Source organism: Dermacentor silvarum, chromosome 2 (assembly GCF_013339745.2).
Source record: "Dermacentor silvarum isolate Dsil-2018 chromosome 2, BIME_Dsil_1.4, whole genome shotgun sequence".
Classification (NCBI taxonomy): Eukaryota; Metazoa; Arthropoda; class Arachnida; order Ixodida; family Ixodidae; genus Dermacentor; species Dermacentor silvarum.
In genome coordinates, this window is record NC_051155.1 from 219,668,883 (window position 1) to 219,686,191 (window position 17,309).

General features: G+C 47.2%; 1 protein-coding gene and 1 pseudogene across 1 annotated transcript; both read right to left on the minus strand.

The window, feature by feature from the left end:
* Positions 1–1,836: 1,836 nt before the first annotated feature.
* On the minus strand, positions 1,837–2,010 carry LOC119443290 (U2 spliceosomal RNA; annotated as a pseudogene).
* Positions 2,011–3,842: 1,832 nt separating this feature from the next.
* LOC119442682 (60S ribosomal protein L17) lies at positions 3,843–17,139 on the minus strand. Its single transcript, XM_037707647.2, has 6 exons — positions 17,038–17,139; positions 16,747–16,792; positions 16,578–16,618; positions 16,280–16,414; positions 12,105–12,300; positions 3,843–4,040 (listed from the first exon to the last, which is right to left on the minus strand). Exons 2-6 carry the CDS (start codon positions 16,784–16,786, stop codon positions 3,895–3,897), a joined length of 558 nt encoding a protein of 185 aa, XP_037563575.1. The 5' UTR covers positions 16,787–16,792; positions 17,038–17,139; the 3' UTR covers positions 3,843–3,894.
* Between the last annotated feature and the right edge of the window lie 170 nt (positions 17,140–17,309).

A 17,309-nucleotide genomic window follows, 5' to 3' on the forward strand; every position in this document is an offset into this window, starting at 1 on the left:
CAAGCGAGCGCGTTTTCATTTGGCCTTGCCGAAGCGCAGTTAGATCGCAGAAGAGAGCTGAATATCAAAAGGGACTGCAATGCTTCCGCATTCCCACACGTCTTAAGTGTATCCGCCGAATTTTTACAGCGAAGCTGTATATGGCTAGTTTCCAGCACGTTGTTCTTCAGACCGTTAAACACGCGGCCTACCCATTTCATAGTCAGAGCAGAACTGAGGGATGAAGCCTACGTAGAGCATGACGTCACGAGACAGAAGACACTCAGATTAGTAGGCACTAGTTTGAATACATGGCTTGCACTGACGTCACTTCCGCCAATGCTGGGTTAGGTTTCCGCCATACCGGAGCACCCGGAGCACCACCATATGGCACCACGCTGTTAGTCGTATGCGAATGACTGTTTTGCAATGGCTATTTGCGCAGTTGTTGGGTGTTGCAACCGCAGTAAAAGCAGCTCGAGGAAGGAGTCGGCAAACACGAACCTTTTTCGGCTTCCGAAGGTTGTGGAATGGCAAGACGAACGAACGAAAGCACTTAGCTCGAAGCTGCGCAGCCTGTGGCTTGCGCGTATCAAGCGTGCTGATCTCAAGGACGATCTCCCAAACATTCGAGTGTGCGGCGCCCACTTCGTAACAGCTAAGCCTGCGCAATATTACATAATGCGCACTTAACGCTGCACTAGAATCACATTTGTTTGCATTTGTAGGAAGACCGTCCAAGCTCTGTGAAGAAACGAACTCGGACTGGGCGCCAACGCTTTTGCTAGGCTACAAAGCAAATAATGAAGGCACTGCGCGCTACGAGCGTGCTGCAAGGCGATGGTTTAAACGAACGACTCCCGAGGTCGACGCGGTGACCGCTGCACCGGCAAGAGCTTTTGGAGTCGGCGCAACGCCACCCGAAAACCGCTACGACGACGGTGACGACTACCGCACATACACAGACAGCCCGTTGAAAACTGTTGAAATCAAAACATACATGTAAACAATGCAGAAATATCGATCCAAATAAAGCATGGAAAGTACGCACATCATTCTCCCAGCCACAAAACACTCGCGCAAGCTGCATATCCTGTTTGAAAATTTTCAGACCCTAGCACATAAACTCCGCTTTTGCGTGATTGTTAAATGGACAGTATCAGTTCGTTTCTTCTCTGCACCAAGCTCCAATCTTGCATGTCTCCTGCACGCACCACTGACTAACCAGAGAATGCCTCTGAATGTTATAAACAAAATGCGGCATGGAAAACGGGGGCTGCAGCCTGCATCTCCTAGTAGGAGCACCTTTTCTCCTTGCAGCCGCTTCGCCGACAGTGTTTTCACCCAACCGCTTGTGAAGTAGTTGTGGGATTCAAGCGATTTATAAGCCTTCATTTCCTCCAGTGTCGCGAAGCACGGATGCATTGTAAACTAGGCAGTTTACAATGCATCCGTGCGAGACCTCGGGGAAAGCGCTAACGTCCATCGTCGTATCCGCACTCAGTCGCAACGTGTACGGGTCCACATCGTCGCACAGTTTCACTTTTTCTTGATATGGTGCACGCGCCGAACCGATCATTCCTGCGTAAAATGCCTCGTTAAACGCAGGCCTACTGTAAACGGGTGGCATTTCTCACGAGGAGCGGTGAAATCCGCTTAGAAAACACAGTGAGACCGCATAAGCGCACGCGATCAGATGCGAAGGCGGCGCGCGCGGTGCTCCGGCATGGCGCGGACGCAGCGGCGCGGGCGGACGTGACGTCACGTGCAAGCCATGTATACGCGGGATGGCGTAAAGTGCATGGTGCCAACGTAGATATGGCTGACATGGTTCAAAGTGTATCTGTTCGTAGACCAAAAACTTCGACCAATCCCGAAGATAATGCAATACCAGGTCGACCCGCGGCGGAGGTGAAGCAGGCTTCAAGCACTCCGCCAACTTGCAAAAATAAGTTTAATATCTTGGGTCCAAATGCAACCCGTATCAGATATTAAGCTAAGAACAGATACACTTTGAACCATGTCGGCCATATCTACGTTGGCACCATGCACGTTACGCCATCCCGCGTATTCAAACTAGTGCCTACTAATCTGAGTGTCTTGTCTCGTGACGTCATGCTCTACGTAGGCTTCTTCCCTCAGTTCTGCCCCGACTATAAAATGGGTAGGCCGCGTGTTTAACGGTCTGAAGAACAGCGTGCCTACCAAGAACGACGGCGTGTATAGAAAAGGGAATAGAGGCGGCGGCGGAAGACCACCGACGATGAGCGGGCTGCGGACGCAGCGTGTTGCGTGCCAGGACCGCGAGGCGGTAAGAAATGCGAACCGTCCATGTGGCCCCGATCCCGTAAACTTGGAACGTTTCACCGGAGCAACGGTCAATCACCACATACACAGCTTAACTGGTCATCCAACTTCACAAAGTGTAAAGGCACTGAATTTTTTTACAAACATATCTGCAAAATTCTTTTCCGTGTATATGGGATGAGCTCACACTTGCAATCACACTATGTTCAACTGGCATTAGAGGTTCATGGTGCAATGGAAAACTAGATCGAGGTGGCTGTGGAAATGCCATCGACTTGCCCCGAAAGCAGGGGCGGCCAACCCCAAAATTTCCTCTTGCTCCCTAGTGCCACGGATTGCAGAGCTTGTGATACACTATCATCCTGCACCCCCATCGATAAAGGGACTGGTTTTGTCTCTGTACTCTAAATTTTGGCAGCACCTTTCACACATGGCACTCGAAATTACATACCCACAGCAGCCTTTAACATGTTACTTCCAAGAATCCTGTTCGTGTATTCTAGTTTTATGGCAGAGACCTGTATTTGTGTGCTATTATGTACATGTACATATGGAAGACCTGCCGCCAAATATCACCCTGGCTGTCATACATTTTTGTACTTTGTGTGTGAGCAGAACCACTGTACTCTGTAATGTTTTGAACCCCGCTACTGTAATACCCACTGGGCAATATGTAAGTACATAAATAATGTTGCCTTGCCACAGGGAAACACATTAAAAATGTAATGGGTTAATAAAGCACTGCCAAATGCAGACACATGAGCACAAGCAAAACGACATACTTTAGATGAATGCGCAACACAAGACTGCCCATAATACAAAATCACTGCTTATACAACTTTGTAGCACCAAAATCCAAAACTGGACTTGTGGCATTACAGCCACACACTGCTTAATCAAGTATGAAATTTCTGCCACAATATACTCAATTTGCATTGTCCAGCAAATATCTTACGACTGCCTACATTTTTAGATGCCATAAGCCACATTGCCCACTTTGGTACTCTCCCATTCCTGTGATGTAACTTTCAAAGCTACAAATTACTAACAATGGGCATCCTGTAACACTCTAGAACTACACAGGAAAATGAGGCTCAGAGGCAAGCACACCATTACAGAATGCACAACAAATCTGTATTGATATACCCCACTTTATGTCATTACTAGAATTCGCACACACATGGCAAGGTTGAAAGGCAGTATTGCATCCCACCCTTATTAAACGAGTTGGCAGAACCTGTTTTCATTCAAGATGCATAGAAAGTTACGCAAGGCTTTGCATGCTTTAGATAAGTGCCGAGGTGTATTGGCACATCTGTGTTAATTTATCTCCTGTATGTATCCCAAAAAGAGCTGGCGCTATCGCTCTACAAGCCAATATCTGGCTTTTGGCTTTGGAGAGTAAGTAAATTGCACTTGTATGTTCTTTCGTATAAACATTTTGATTCCTTTCTTCACATCTGCTTTCACAGTTTGGCTAATGAACTCTGAAAATAATTCTAGAAGGCATAAGATACTTCTAAAATAGACCACAAGGAAAAAAAAAAAAAACGCCCTTTCTGGCCGCATTTTCTTTTAATCACTTTATGGTACAGATGTGAAAGGGGCTCAGTCCCTCTGCATCAGCTTCTGGCGTGCCATCTTCTTCTTAGACTGCTTCTTCTTGGGTGCATCTTCTTCAGCTGATGGTGCAGAAACAACCTGCTCCTTCTCGCTCAGGATGACCTCTATGTGACAGGGGCTGCTCATGTAGGCTGCAGGCAGAAAAAAAAAAAAAAAAAAAAAAAAAAAAAAGAAAAAGATATATATACTTTCAGATGCCAACACCACAGTACGATTATTAGGCAAAGCATAGTGTGGGGATTTCAGATTAATGTTAACCACCTGGAGTTCTGTAATGTGCACATAAAGCTGAGTACATAAGCATTTCACCCCCACTGAAATGCGGCCGGGATTCAACCCCCAACGTCAGCCTTAGCAGTGCACCATAGCCACAAAGCTACCGAGGCGGGTGTAGCGGAAAGTTATGCCTCGATATAATGAACATGGTATAAACAGCACTTCGTTATATCCAAATTTTGATGTGTTAAAATTCGAAAAAAAAAACCATCTTCCCGTAGCGGAACCCTGAGTAGTATGCGAAGCAGCTATGGGGTCGACTCGAAGTTCGGGATCGACCTGTCACCGCTGCCGTTTCGTGGCAGCGGCTCGAGCCCTCTTCTCCGCGGCGCTGACACTGGTGCCCCCCAGCGGAGTATGCAGCGCCTACCGTCGCGCCTCTAACCTAAGCTGCTTCTAATTATCACGCGCGGAGCCGCAGGTTGCCATTCGCAACGTTGCGCAATCCGGAGAGGAGAGGGAGGAGGATGCGCATGCGCAGTAGGGGTGTGGACGCCGCACGCCGGATGGATGGATGGAGGGACATAGTCCCGACCATAAGATGCTTCGCATCTAACAAAACTACAAAAGGGACCATAAGAAATGTCCGAATAACTGGGCAGTCCGAAAAAACGAAATTTAAATAACGAGCAACAGAGTACACTTCGTTGAATTTGTGAGTCAGCAACCTATTCACAGTAATCTATTCACAGCAGCTGTACATCACACAAATGGCCGGAAGAAAAAAGCGGCGTCCAACACACTGTAGCGATTGGTGTAAGTGCGCATCCATTCCGCCCCCCAACTCGTACCAGAGTGGTATGATATTGCATGCCATGTCCACCTCTGCTCTTCAACCACTTTCAACATGGTCCGATCAACGCAGCATCAAAACCCATCGGAAGCAAAAAGCTTCGTACAGTGGAACCTCGATTATACGTCCCCCGATCATGCGACGACCCGCATATTACGACACATTGGTTTGGTCCCGGCAAAACGGCCATAGAAATGATGTATTAAAAACCTTGATTAAACGACGAAATTTTACGCCGAACCCACCTCATACGACGCCTCTTTTGGTACTGTCCAAGGAACAAAACAAGAAAAAGAAGCCCCAAGCAGATGCAGGCTGGTGCATGAGCACACTGCAGCCAGCTGATAACGGGAGTGCAATACCGTATTTACCCGAATGTAATGTGATCGTGATTGTAGCAAGAGGGGCGCCTTTCCAGTCAAGCGAAATAAAAATAAAACGGAGAATGTAATGCGAGATGGACGGAAAAATAAATTTTACTTTTACTCAAGGAATCGCAATTCAGAAACTAGTTATCTTCACTCATCATAGTCATCTGAAGAGGAGACGGAGCTTTCAATGGGCAAACACTTTCGTAGATAGTTCCACTTTCACAAAATTTCGCGTGACTACGCACTGAAAGCATCCCCACCAAGTGTTTCTGGCGCTGTCCTAATCACGCTATCTGCACCAAGATCGCTGTCGGCTGTTCGATGGGTTCGATGCCGGGACGAGCAGTCTCTCACGGAAGCGAAAATATCTAAGTGATCACCCGAGAATCAAGTCATCTTCCATACCATCGAGCTTGAGATTTAAGTACTTTTTAAAAGACCGCACAAACATTTGATTCGGGGTCACAACCAGGCTACTTCAAGTTTCACAGAGCCTTTCCTCTGGCCTTGCATCTAAGCGCATTTTTTTTTACAATGAGTCTATGAAAAAGTAAACAAACGTTCCCATCTTCGTTATATGCAAGAATTCAGCTTAACCGAGTTGGTCTAAACGAAATTTCACTATGTTCGTATCCATAGACAAATACACGGAGATCTGGTGTGAGATCACGCGTACAGGGGCTTAAGTGACGGCAGTGCTTGAAGCAGGGTTTGCGGGCGATTAGCCGGCAGCTACCGCGAACTTGTAGAGCAATAAGTTCTTATGTGTGCGTACTAGTAGGAACGGCGAAAACTCGTATGTCTGAACGGAGGAATTTGCAGAACACAGTTTAAGCTAACAGCGCCGAGGAGTCAAGGTCGCATGCGCGATACCTGAAGTTCAAGACTGGCGAACACGAAACACACTCATGTGGTCTCGAGCAATTTTTCAGCGGTGCTGGAGTTGTAAAAAAGCAATTCGACCTGCCCGACAACTGCAACATTTTTGAGACCCCGCCAGTGTCTGAAAATATCAGTTGTCGACCGTACTTACTTTCAGTGTGCTAATTGAAGAGCCAAAGAGCGCCAATGCGCATGCATTCAGTGCTAACCACACCGACATGTGCCCGGAGCAAAAGGCTTCTTTCTGTGTGCCCACAGAGCCAGCAAGCTGCCGGGGCACTTTTCTTGAATCGCGCTCACTGCCTCGCTTGTCTAAGGGATATTCCAGTGACTGCATTACACACCGCAGTCAACATATAACGATATCAATAAGAACGAAAAATCCAATCGTTATAACCGATTATCGCTATAACTGGACTGCCGTTAAAGAAAGAATATAGAAAGAACCAAATTTGCCACTTGCGGTAAAAAAATCGACGTTGTAGAAAGTAGGCTGGGAAAAATAAAACGTTTATTTATACAGTATAGACCACTTATAACGTAACCGCTTATAGTGCGAAGCTGTGCTGTGGCATCAAATGCGTAACTTGCAACCGGGCACAAGGGGAATTGGCGATGCAATGAAAGGAGCAAAGCGGGAAGGCAGCACGGGAGGGAGGGGTGAGGCGGCTTCTACTCAGCCAACAAATGCGTTCGCGCCTGCGGCGGCTGTCAGTGTTGTTGCGCACACCGTATCTCGAAAGCGATCTCCACACGGCTCTGACCTTTGTATGCGCTGTGCTTACGCCACCCAGTTTTCGCTGAAGCGATAGACCGCACGAACCTTCGCTAGCTGCGGCGGCCACGTTTCCCCATGCCCGCGTTTTGACAGTGGTTGTCTGCGGTCATAGAGTCTATTCATGCTTGCTTGTGCGCGTTGACACCACGCTTGTTAATTCAGTTAGTAAGCGAATGTGTCAAGTTTATGGAGCCGATAAAACTTCTAACCCTACTCCTTATAGCTCTCTACGAATTTGCTGTCGCAATTGATGCTTCGCCTTCCGGGCGAAACAGACATTATTACTTTGTCTTCATGCGAAGATCGTGGGTACTTGGACATTAACATTTCAACGTTCGTAAATTTAAATGGATGCAAAACTCCCAGTTGCACGTTTCGATTCTCGGTACGCGCGGGCTGCTTGGTCTACAAATTCTGCATACCGCATTTACACGATTGTACGTAGACTCGAATGTAGGTCGACCCCCCCCCCCCCCCCCAAATTGCATGTCAAAAAACAAAAAGGGGGGGGGGGGAGAGAGAGAGAGAGAGAAAAAAAAACCACGCGAGTGCATTCACACAAGGGAAATTTATTGATGGGGTTGCTAAGACTACTCATCGCCACTAGAGTCGACCTCACTGGCACTGCTGCGGTCCCACAGCACGTCGTCATCAAGTGCCAGTCCACACTTCGCGAACGACCGCACGACATCGCGCCCACGCAGAGAGGACCCACCCGCACACAGTAACTAGGGAGGCCAAATTTCCTCGCGCTGAAGCCGCCACTGCCGCACCACATGTTCACTTACTCCAAACTTGCGTCCCGCTGCGCAGTTGTTAGTTTCCTCGGCATGGAGGATAGCAGCACATTTGAACGCTGCTGTGAACTCATGACAGGTGCAACGATTCAGCAAAACAGCAGAAATGACAGATGCGCGCGGCCGTCAAAAACAATCGTATCTCAAAGAAAAGCTCTTCCGCCAACTACTAGGCTCTTCCACCAACTACCAATACCCCCCAAACGGCGGCTCTTCCATGATCGATGCTCCCACAAGAGCCGTGCGCTCGTGGTGCGTGCAATCGAAATGTATGCAATACGGTAAATTAATACGCTACGTTTCTACCGTAACCATGGAAATGTAGGTGCAAAGTTTTAACCACGCTGTAGCGCCCCCGATTTCTCGTTTCTCTTGCCACTACTAGCGGTACACGGTTCGGTTTCGATTCTAAGTCGACCCCCCAACATTGGATTGTCAAATTTGAAAAAATGGGTCGACCTACAATCGTGTAAATACGGTACGTGCAGGGCTTGAAAATCGTTTTGGTTATAGTGCGGTTCCACTTATAGTGCAGATATGCACGACTCCGGCGACTTACGTTATAGTGGTCTACACTGTACCTTTGAATAGCGTCTCAATAGTTAGGCGCGCTGAAATATAAATCTGCGCTTTCGCAGAAGTTTCGAATTCACAACCGCCCTGTGCATCATGTCCAACTGCTGTGCGAACACCGACGGCTATAATTTAGCCGTGCATGAAATCAATGAGCAACTCGATCGATGACAGTGCACTTTGGGTGAACATCGGGGTCGGTGTCAAAGACGGGCCATTGCCAATTCTGTCATCACTGCCGCTGCTGTCGTCACCTCCGTCTGTCACGACAACAATCGCTCCTTCGGAGATCACTTCGCAGAAAGAGGCAGCACTATCTGCACTTGAAAACTACTCCATCGAAGCAACTCCTATTTCATAGCGACGTGCTCCCAGAGTTCGGTAATGTCAGCGACTTCCACCGTGTGAGTTTCAACCATGAGGGTTCTGTCCTGGTGCACAAAGCCCGCTTTTTTCGTTGATCGGCATGGCCACTGCTTCTAGCCTTTATGATCATAGTGTTCCCGGTTTTCATAATCGTCGATATCGACTGCGCGAGCTCGAACTTCTTTTGAGTCTTGCTAAATTTGCAGCTTCGTCTCGAGAGGCACGGCTTGGCGCTTTGTCGGCGCACCTCCCGCAGTGAATTTCCACGCTTGCTAAGAGCGGGAGATTGTAAAGGCAGCATAGGCCTCGCAGGCGCCGCTCGCTTATCACTTATATCCCCCCTCTCCTCTGAAACCTTGCACAAAGCAGCTGGTGCCAACTTGGGATGCTCTCATTGGCTTTCGTTTGCAATCAGTGCGCAGGCGGGATGCGCTGCGCGGTAATGGCGGCAAATACGAACTTGCGTAGGCAAAATTTTGCCCCTTCTTAGGAAGGTATATTTTACGATTATTCTGCATGAAAAACGCTGCCCAGAAGCAAGATTTCGATTGATATATCTGATATGGGGTGAATAATATATTGTTATATGCTTTTTTTCTCACAGCCCTAATGCATAAGTTGACACTCTTATGTCGTCTCATCGTTATAACCGATATATCGTTATATGTGAACTGCACTGTAACTTATTTGTCTCGCGTGGCTTCACTCTAAATGGTATGCGTATACATTGAGTACTAGGAGAGGGTAAACTGGAGTGATGGCCAGACAAACTGGACTATGTCTGCCAAAGTGCAAACGTGACGCATAGCTTCATCTTCACCCTCCTTGAAGTTAAAAAACAGGCGCCCGACACTGAGCGCCTCCATTACAGTTGCAGACCAATTTTTCGGACTTGATGGATATGCTAATATATGAATGCACCATCAGGGTTCCGGAACCATAGAGCTAATGCAATTTGGCGACCGATTTTTCGGACAAATTTAGGCCTTAAAGTTCAATTTTTCGTACTAAATCGCTCGTTCCAAGCCACGATACCTAATCGTGAAGGCCGCCATCTGGATTTTCCACTGACTTGGCTTCCAGTGGTCTGCTCTATGGTCTCCAAGATCAGAAGCGAGCGCGCTATACTCTCGTCTCGAAGGCCATGCTCGCAATTTTTTGTTTTCTTTCTGTTTTTGGTTAGCACTATCGTCATAACCACTTATTGCGGGGTGCTCAGTTTGAATTAATGATGGAAGAGCCGATGCCCGTGCGAAGTTCGCACGAGTTTGTTCACCCACAGACGCCTAATGCTGCGTGGCCGGACCGCAGCATTGCCTGTCATGGACCGTGACAGTCAGTTTCAATTAACAAGCTTTTACTGTACTACTATATGCCACAACCACTGTGGATGAAACAGTGGTTGCTATCAACGTGATTATGGATTGAGAACTTGCAGTCCACGCAGTGGTAAACGCAAGAATAAAAGGCACAAAGTGTTTCAGCGTTCCCAAATGGTTCACGCTGATGACTATGGGACTCTGCCACTTTGCCCCATCTGGCAAGATCTATTTCGCAAACACTTTCATTTAGTGGGGCATCCGCTCTGCCATACAAATTGCCACAAAGAACTGTTGTGCAGTTGCTTAGTATGCATTATACAAAACTCATATTGTTGGAAAGATATAATGTGTGTCGCGGAAAAAGAAAAATGTATATAGGCTTATATTTAGAGTGACATTTTATGAGCACACTACCATGCATTGTAGAAAGAAATGTTGCATAGCAGCATAATGTTACAATGGAAGTGTTAACTTGCTAATTATTTCTTTTGCAGTGTGCATGAACAAGGACATAACAGAGCACTGGGTCATGTTTCCTTCTGTGCAAGTCTATGTTCTCGAGCAATGTGTTAGCGAGTTATCACCAACTGGCCTAGACGACGCCTGCACTTCAAAGTACGAAGTGCAGCAGAACTGTGAACTCATGCTGAACTGGATCCTACACATCATCAAATCAATGAGCTCACTGCCATTTGAAACGGATGCTACTGCTGAACATGCACTTCACATAGGCTGCTAGTATCTTCAGCTTCCAAAAGTAATTTTTGCAGCCGAAAACAGCACAGTGGAAGCTTTTAGCCTTGAGTCACCTGACATAAACGAAACTTGTCAGAACCACAGTAATTTGCAATGGTACTACTGCTGCAATCAGCCATTTGAGAGCACGTCGATCCGCACATACCACTGTGCGAGGAAGGGGTGCAGCAGCGAAATTGCATCGATTTCACGGCTACATTCCTCCTTGCCATGGAGGTCTATAAAGGCAGCATCGAAATCACTGTTAGCTTCGCACTCTTGCTTGCTTCATTGTTTTTCAGTGGCACAAACAGTGACTGTTTTCATCATTTGTGGAGGAATTCCCATGCCAGTGGGAAAGCATGCCTGTGCATATGCTCAGTGTCAAGAGCATATACCATTAAAACCGCCTGCTAACAATAACCCTCAATCCCTGCACAGTTCATATGAGCGCAGTAGTAGCGAGAAGGCTCATGACAGGCTCCACCCCACGTCGAGCGTTTCCCTGTGCAAGTATTACTGTACAGTGACTGCTGCATGGTGCCACTGAAACCATGAAACCAGTGAAGTCACAGCAGCTGCCTATAAGGCACACAATGTGAAGATCGTCGCCAATCCACACAAAGCTCACCTCAAAAGTGAAGAGGACAAAGACCAAAGCTGTCGTGGCCTTTGATGTACTATCGACCCAAAAAGTTTACGGACCAAGGGATCTGACAAAAAGCTGAATATTTCCGCAGCCTGGCATTCCCATTTACAGCCTCTACTGGTGTATGCGAACAAGATTGTGATGTACAGTTTTACTGGCTACTTTCAAAGGCTGCTCGGATATTTAGTGTTTTCGGAGTTCCCGTGGTCCGTAAACTATTTTGGTCGTAGTATGATTACTTCGATAATATATGAACGCACAAAAACTAAAAAAGGCTGGTTTAAAGAGGCTGTAATCGAAGATTTCACTCTAACTGCCAATGGAAATGACCAACTTCATTTAGTGATTCATGGCTACAATCGCGCCCAAAAAGTAATTTCCATCTAACAACCAAGCAGCTATAGTGGGCTCTATTTAGCAGCTTTTCGATAGTTCTTTTTCTGGCTGTCTACTCATGTTCAAATTAAGTTTCGAGTGACAGTAGCGTTCTGCTTTATCACTAGTGCTGCCAGAAGTGTAATTGGAGGTTGCGTTTTCCTGGATTATATGGTTCTACTGTATATGGCAACACTTTATCATCTGCCTGCACGAAAAGTACCCAGTATGCTTTCAATCGCTTCAACCTTAATTTGTGCAAAGATGATTGTACTTACGGTTGATACGTCCATGGGCACGGTAGGTGCGCCTGCGCATCTTGGGAGCCCTGTTAACCTGGATGTGGTCGATCACGAGGCGGTCGACATCCAGACCCTTGTAGTCAGCATTGCTCTCAGCGTTACGAAGCAGCTGCCACAGGAACTCGGCGCTCTTCTTGGGCCAGCGGCCCTGAGTGCAGCCAAAAGCCTTAGCCTGCAAGATACCCCAACAAAAGTTACCTTAGAGATGCACAACATGCAAACACTTACCCCTCAATTCACCATGCTACAACAACATCATGTTGCTAAACACATACCAAACCAAGGAAGCAATCTATAGCGTAACTTGCATGATAAAATGACCCATGATAACTCACCTGGTCTCCCTTATACAATACACAATAGAATAAAAGAGCAGTTGGCATAGCATTTATTCTCAACATCAACATGACTTTTTAAACCAAATTTTCAACATGGAAGTCGAGCGTGTTAGTTTCAGTGAAAATTATCTCCGCAGTGGTGCAACATCCAAAATAGGATTTGGAACAACTTTTGGAGCAGAAAAATCTTGCTATTGGAGCAGTTTCACAAAGAATGCTTACTCATAAAACGGCATAAAATTTGCCCTGCATAATAAACGCACCCGTCAACTTTGCATTGGATTTATGGAAAAAAAAAAAAAAAAGCGTTCATTACGCGAGTATATGCGGAAATTCATATTAGCAGCGTAGGTGATGGCAGGGGCACAATCAGAGATCGTTGTTCGGAGCGCGCATTCACTTTCGCTGTGCCCGACGAAATTGAACGCGCGCTCCGAACAACGACCTCGATCGCGCCCCAGCGGTGCACTGCACACAACTTTTTCATTTCTTCGCGAGTGGTTACCTTTTGTTTTTTCCTGACTATGTGTGGCGATGTTTCGGCGCTAGTCGAAACATGCAGCGACCGTTTGACAATCTTTTGGCGTTTCGATGGTGTACAGCGAAAATCGGCAGTTTCATTAACGCGGTGCCTGTTGCCGCATGGAACCAAACCCTTGCTAGTTTTGTGCATTGCGCCGCCTACAAAGCTCACGCTGTCAGTGCCAGGTCGCTTGCTGTACTGTACGAGTTTCCCGTGGAGCATTCATAACCGCTCCGCTCGTGACCGCGTGCACGGATATGGCGAGGATCTTGTCGAGTCAACGCGGCAATGGCGAACTGCTTTCGTTACTGCAAGCAATGCACACTCCTTGCCTTCGCGAGATTTTGCCGCATAAACGACACGTCACACTGCCACCCCCAGCAGCGAAAATATTATTCAGCACCTACCACCAAACACGTCTTGTCTGGGTATGTTTGGATCTTGTCTGCGCTACTGGATCGGACTGAATTGGATGGCGATGTCCACGCTGCAGGTTGCCAACGCGGCCTTTGTTTCCAGCTAAAACTAGCGTAACCGAGAAATTTCGCGGCTGGTCGGGCGTTTTGGCGCAGCATGGTGCAATTTCAACCTACATCACGGTTTTGGCACAGCTTAGCGCAAAAATACAAAAATTGTATCAAAATGGCGCATCTGTTGCACGTCTCAGTGGCCATACCTACCGGGAAAAATATGTGCACGCCGTGTATCCAGTTAAGTCCCAACGGTTATCTTACTATCACTACAGCTGCCCCATAATACTGTGAACAGCTATTTGAAAGCAAGCAAACAAAAATTTGTCTGCTATATTGACATCTGAAATATATTCAAGTGCACACTGCCAAAGGAAACATCTTAGTGTGGCCTATGATGTGCACAGTGGTAAAAAAAAAAAAAAAAAAAAACCAAAAAACCTGCAGGTAACGCATGAGTTATACCGTTCATATCAAGGGCTTCCAATTGTCAACTGGAAAATCTACATCAGACATCAGTGACAATGTTTTGAAGAAACAGCTTTCCTTGTGCTGATCAGTCTGAAACTGGTTTTCATCATACACAAACACACACACATATATAACCCTTTTATAACAGAATAACTATAAATAATCCATACTTCCCTTCTATAATGCCCGACAGCTTGGTTGCTCATATTCTTCTGTAATCTGTTGCACTATTATACAGGCGGTTTCATTTTTGTCATGGTTCTAGTTCTGTTGTAGCTCCTAACCTTTGACAGTCCCTCTACATGTACAGTGCCGTCCACTGCTGTGTAGAGTGCGCGAACGGCCATCTTTGCTCTGCGAGTGGACACCTGGCGATGATTGCTGGGTCTGAAATAACGTGCCCTAATAAACATGCAAACTGGCGTGTGTTGCATTTAATCAGAGATGACGTTCGTGAGCGCACTTCATTTGTTGCGAAAGGCCGGCGCGTGCTATCAACCCACACGTTTCATTCCATGGCAGTTGCGGTGCCGCAAGTGCCCTCGGGTCGATTGCAGATTTGGGTAAACAACAGCGCTTTTCAACGTCGCCACTCCTCAAAAGCAGTTATACAGGTCTATTAGGCTGCACATGCTCCTGGGCACACCATCTCGTACCCAGCAATCGCCACCAGGTGTCATCCTGCAGAGTAACGCCGCCCGCTCGCGCGTTTTACACAGCAGTGGACGGCACTGTACTGGTAGCCGTGTCAGCCAGGCTCCTACTGCATCTATCTTGTAAATTGTGACATGGTATAACTTAAATGATAGTGCAGCATAGTTGCATGTAAACAGTGGTTGTAAAACACTGCACGCAACAGCTCCAATGTGGACGCACCCTAAACACCTTCTAAAGGCTCATTCATACCGGCGACTGACAGTGGTCGAAAAGCGACCAGTCGCAATTGGTCGCTTTTCTCGAAAAGCGACCATTTTGGGCCAGTTGCTCGCTGCTCGATCTTGCAGTCGCGCGACTGTAGTCGCCAGGCTGCTCAACCAATCAGCGCCGCGCCGAAGGTGTTTTATGACGACGACGTCCACTCCAAATGTAATGTCCAAGCCACCATATGCAGACTACAGGACGGTAATTAGTGTCTTGTCTTGTGATGCTGGGACGCAGCAGTTGCAGCAACGTGTCGAATGTATGCGGTCGCATTCACTGGAAGCTAAACTTAAAGCCCAACACAAACCCTTTTTCCAGCTGCCGTTCGTTGGATGAGCACGCCACCCAAAGGTGAACAGCTTCACTTTAATATTATGCACCGAATCCCACGCTATGCGAACTAGAAATAACAACTTGCTCTTGATAATACTCGTCATGCGCACAAAGTTCGGGCAGGAGGCGGCTTGCGTGGCCGGCCACTTCAAGCGAGCGGAGGCACGGGCGCACCCACCAGCGTTGCGTTTTTTCGGAGGCTTCCGTGTTGCCACAGCTGACACCACAGCAGCGCACATCAGCACAAGGACGACGTCTGCTTGTTCGCTCGAATCAAAATGCATGGCGTTTGCCGGAACACAAACCCAATTTACACAGTGCCATCGAAGTGCACGTGAACTGCATAGATTCCTAGAGTTCTCGCTGAGAACGATCATCTTCGGGATTGCGACTTGCGGGTCGCGCGGGCTTGCCGGTGTGAACATCGGTCGCGAGTCGCAAATGGTCGCACGACCTCAAGTCGCCGATGTGAATGAGTCTTAACAGTGTGCTCCTGCAACACACAAGAAGAGTATCTCCATCTTCATTATAAAAATGCACTGTGAAAGATAGCGCCTGTCCACCTTCCAAAGCCAGGAGGAGATTTAGCACACTGCTTCACTAATTCCTCATAGTTTGCAACCGTTGTCCACGAGTGATAAATGTTTTCCACTACACAACCAGGCTGTCAACATCACGAACTAGTTGCGCAAGGCCAGATGGTTGGCTGGCGATATACAACTAATGCTATTTTATGCATCAAGTCCGAGACACTACAAAGAAGAAGCAACAGCCAAATTATGCTACTGCAGTGTAAGAAAGTGGTGAAGTATAGCCACTCTCGGGACAATGACGAATTGAGCAAGGAAACTGCATGCGTCTTGAAAGTAGGATGCGCAGAAGTTCATCTGCACAAGTGCACTGCAATTTCTAAGTATATTAAGCTATCAAGCAAAGTACCAAGGCAATCAAACCAGATCACGTTTCACGCGACATTCCATGACGTTAAACAAACGAAAACAGTGCTGCGCGCACTTCTGCGGTATTCGCGGCTGCATTCCCAGGAACGTGATTAAACATCCAAGTGCACAACCCGGCGAATGAGCCGCCACTTACCTGGGCTTTTCGGCCCACACCACCGTTGAACCGCCGGAAAGGCACGATCTCCTTCTTCGCGATGACGTTCTTCAGGTAGCGCTGGGCCCTACGCAGCGGCATGTGCTTGATCGCTTGTGCCGTCTCACGGGTGTTCTGCGTGACGCACAATCCAAAGCCCATTCGTCAGGGACATCATTTCGCAATGTACGACAAGCAAGACACGCAAATGATTACTGTCCCGTACTACCAATGCTGCACGACCGTACTATCGCAACACGCGGAGAAGCTGAAACGAGGAGCGATCAGCACAACGAACCTTGAAGTGCACGCGGAGGTTGGAGCCCCGTGCCTTGCACGCTGCAACGAAAATACACGATGACAATTACACACCACGCAGAACACAACTATTACTGCTGAAAATTAATTCGGCATATGCAGAGGAAGAAAAATCGGACGACAGCCATTCGCTGGCTTTTGACACATACACTTGGTTGCATTATCCGGGTCAACCGAGTACCTCCCCATCACGACCTGCACACGGAAGCGAAGAAAGGCAAGTTTGAGTCATTTGTTACTACGCAATTCTTGACTGCCGGGCGAATACACAGCTCAGTCACCGAAAGCACCAAACATGCCCGTCGTACCGTAACCGTAAGATCATATGCGAAACATGCGGCGTTGACGCATTGCAGTGAATAAATACATATAATAGTCGAAATACAAGCGATTAAATATGTCGCTGTAGTATAAAAAAGTTAAATTTAATCCATATTTACCTCAGATGAGCCGCGATTACAGAACAACCAAACCAAAGCCTCTCGGCTTTCACAGGAAAAGGACGGAAGCAAGTTTTGCAAAATTGACGTCACGTCCGACTCTGGTGGCCAGCAATGCTTTCTAGTCTGGCTAAACCTGCTCGCGTAATATTAACGCTCATAAAAAAAAAAATGTTTATTACAACTCACGTTATCACAACAGAAAATTTATTATTTAAAAAGTTTGCTTTGTACAAAGACGAATGAACGAGTGCGTTGTGTAAAATAATGGG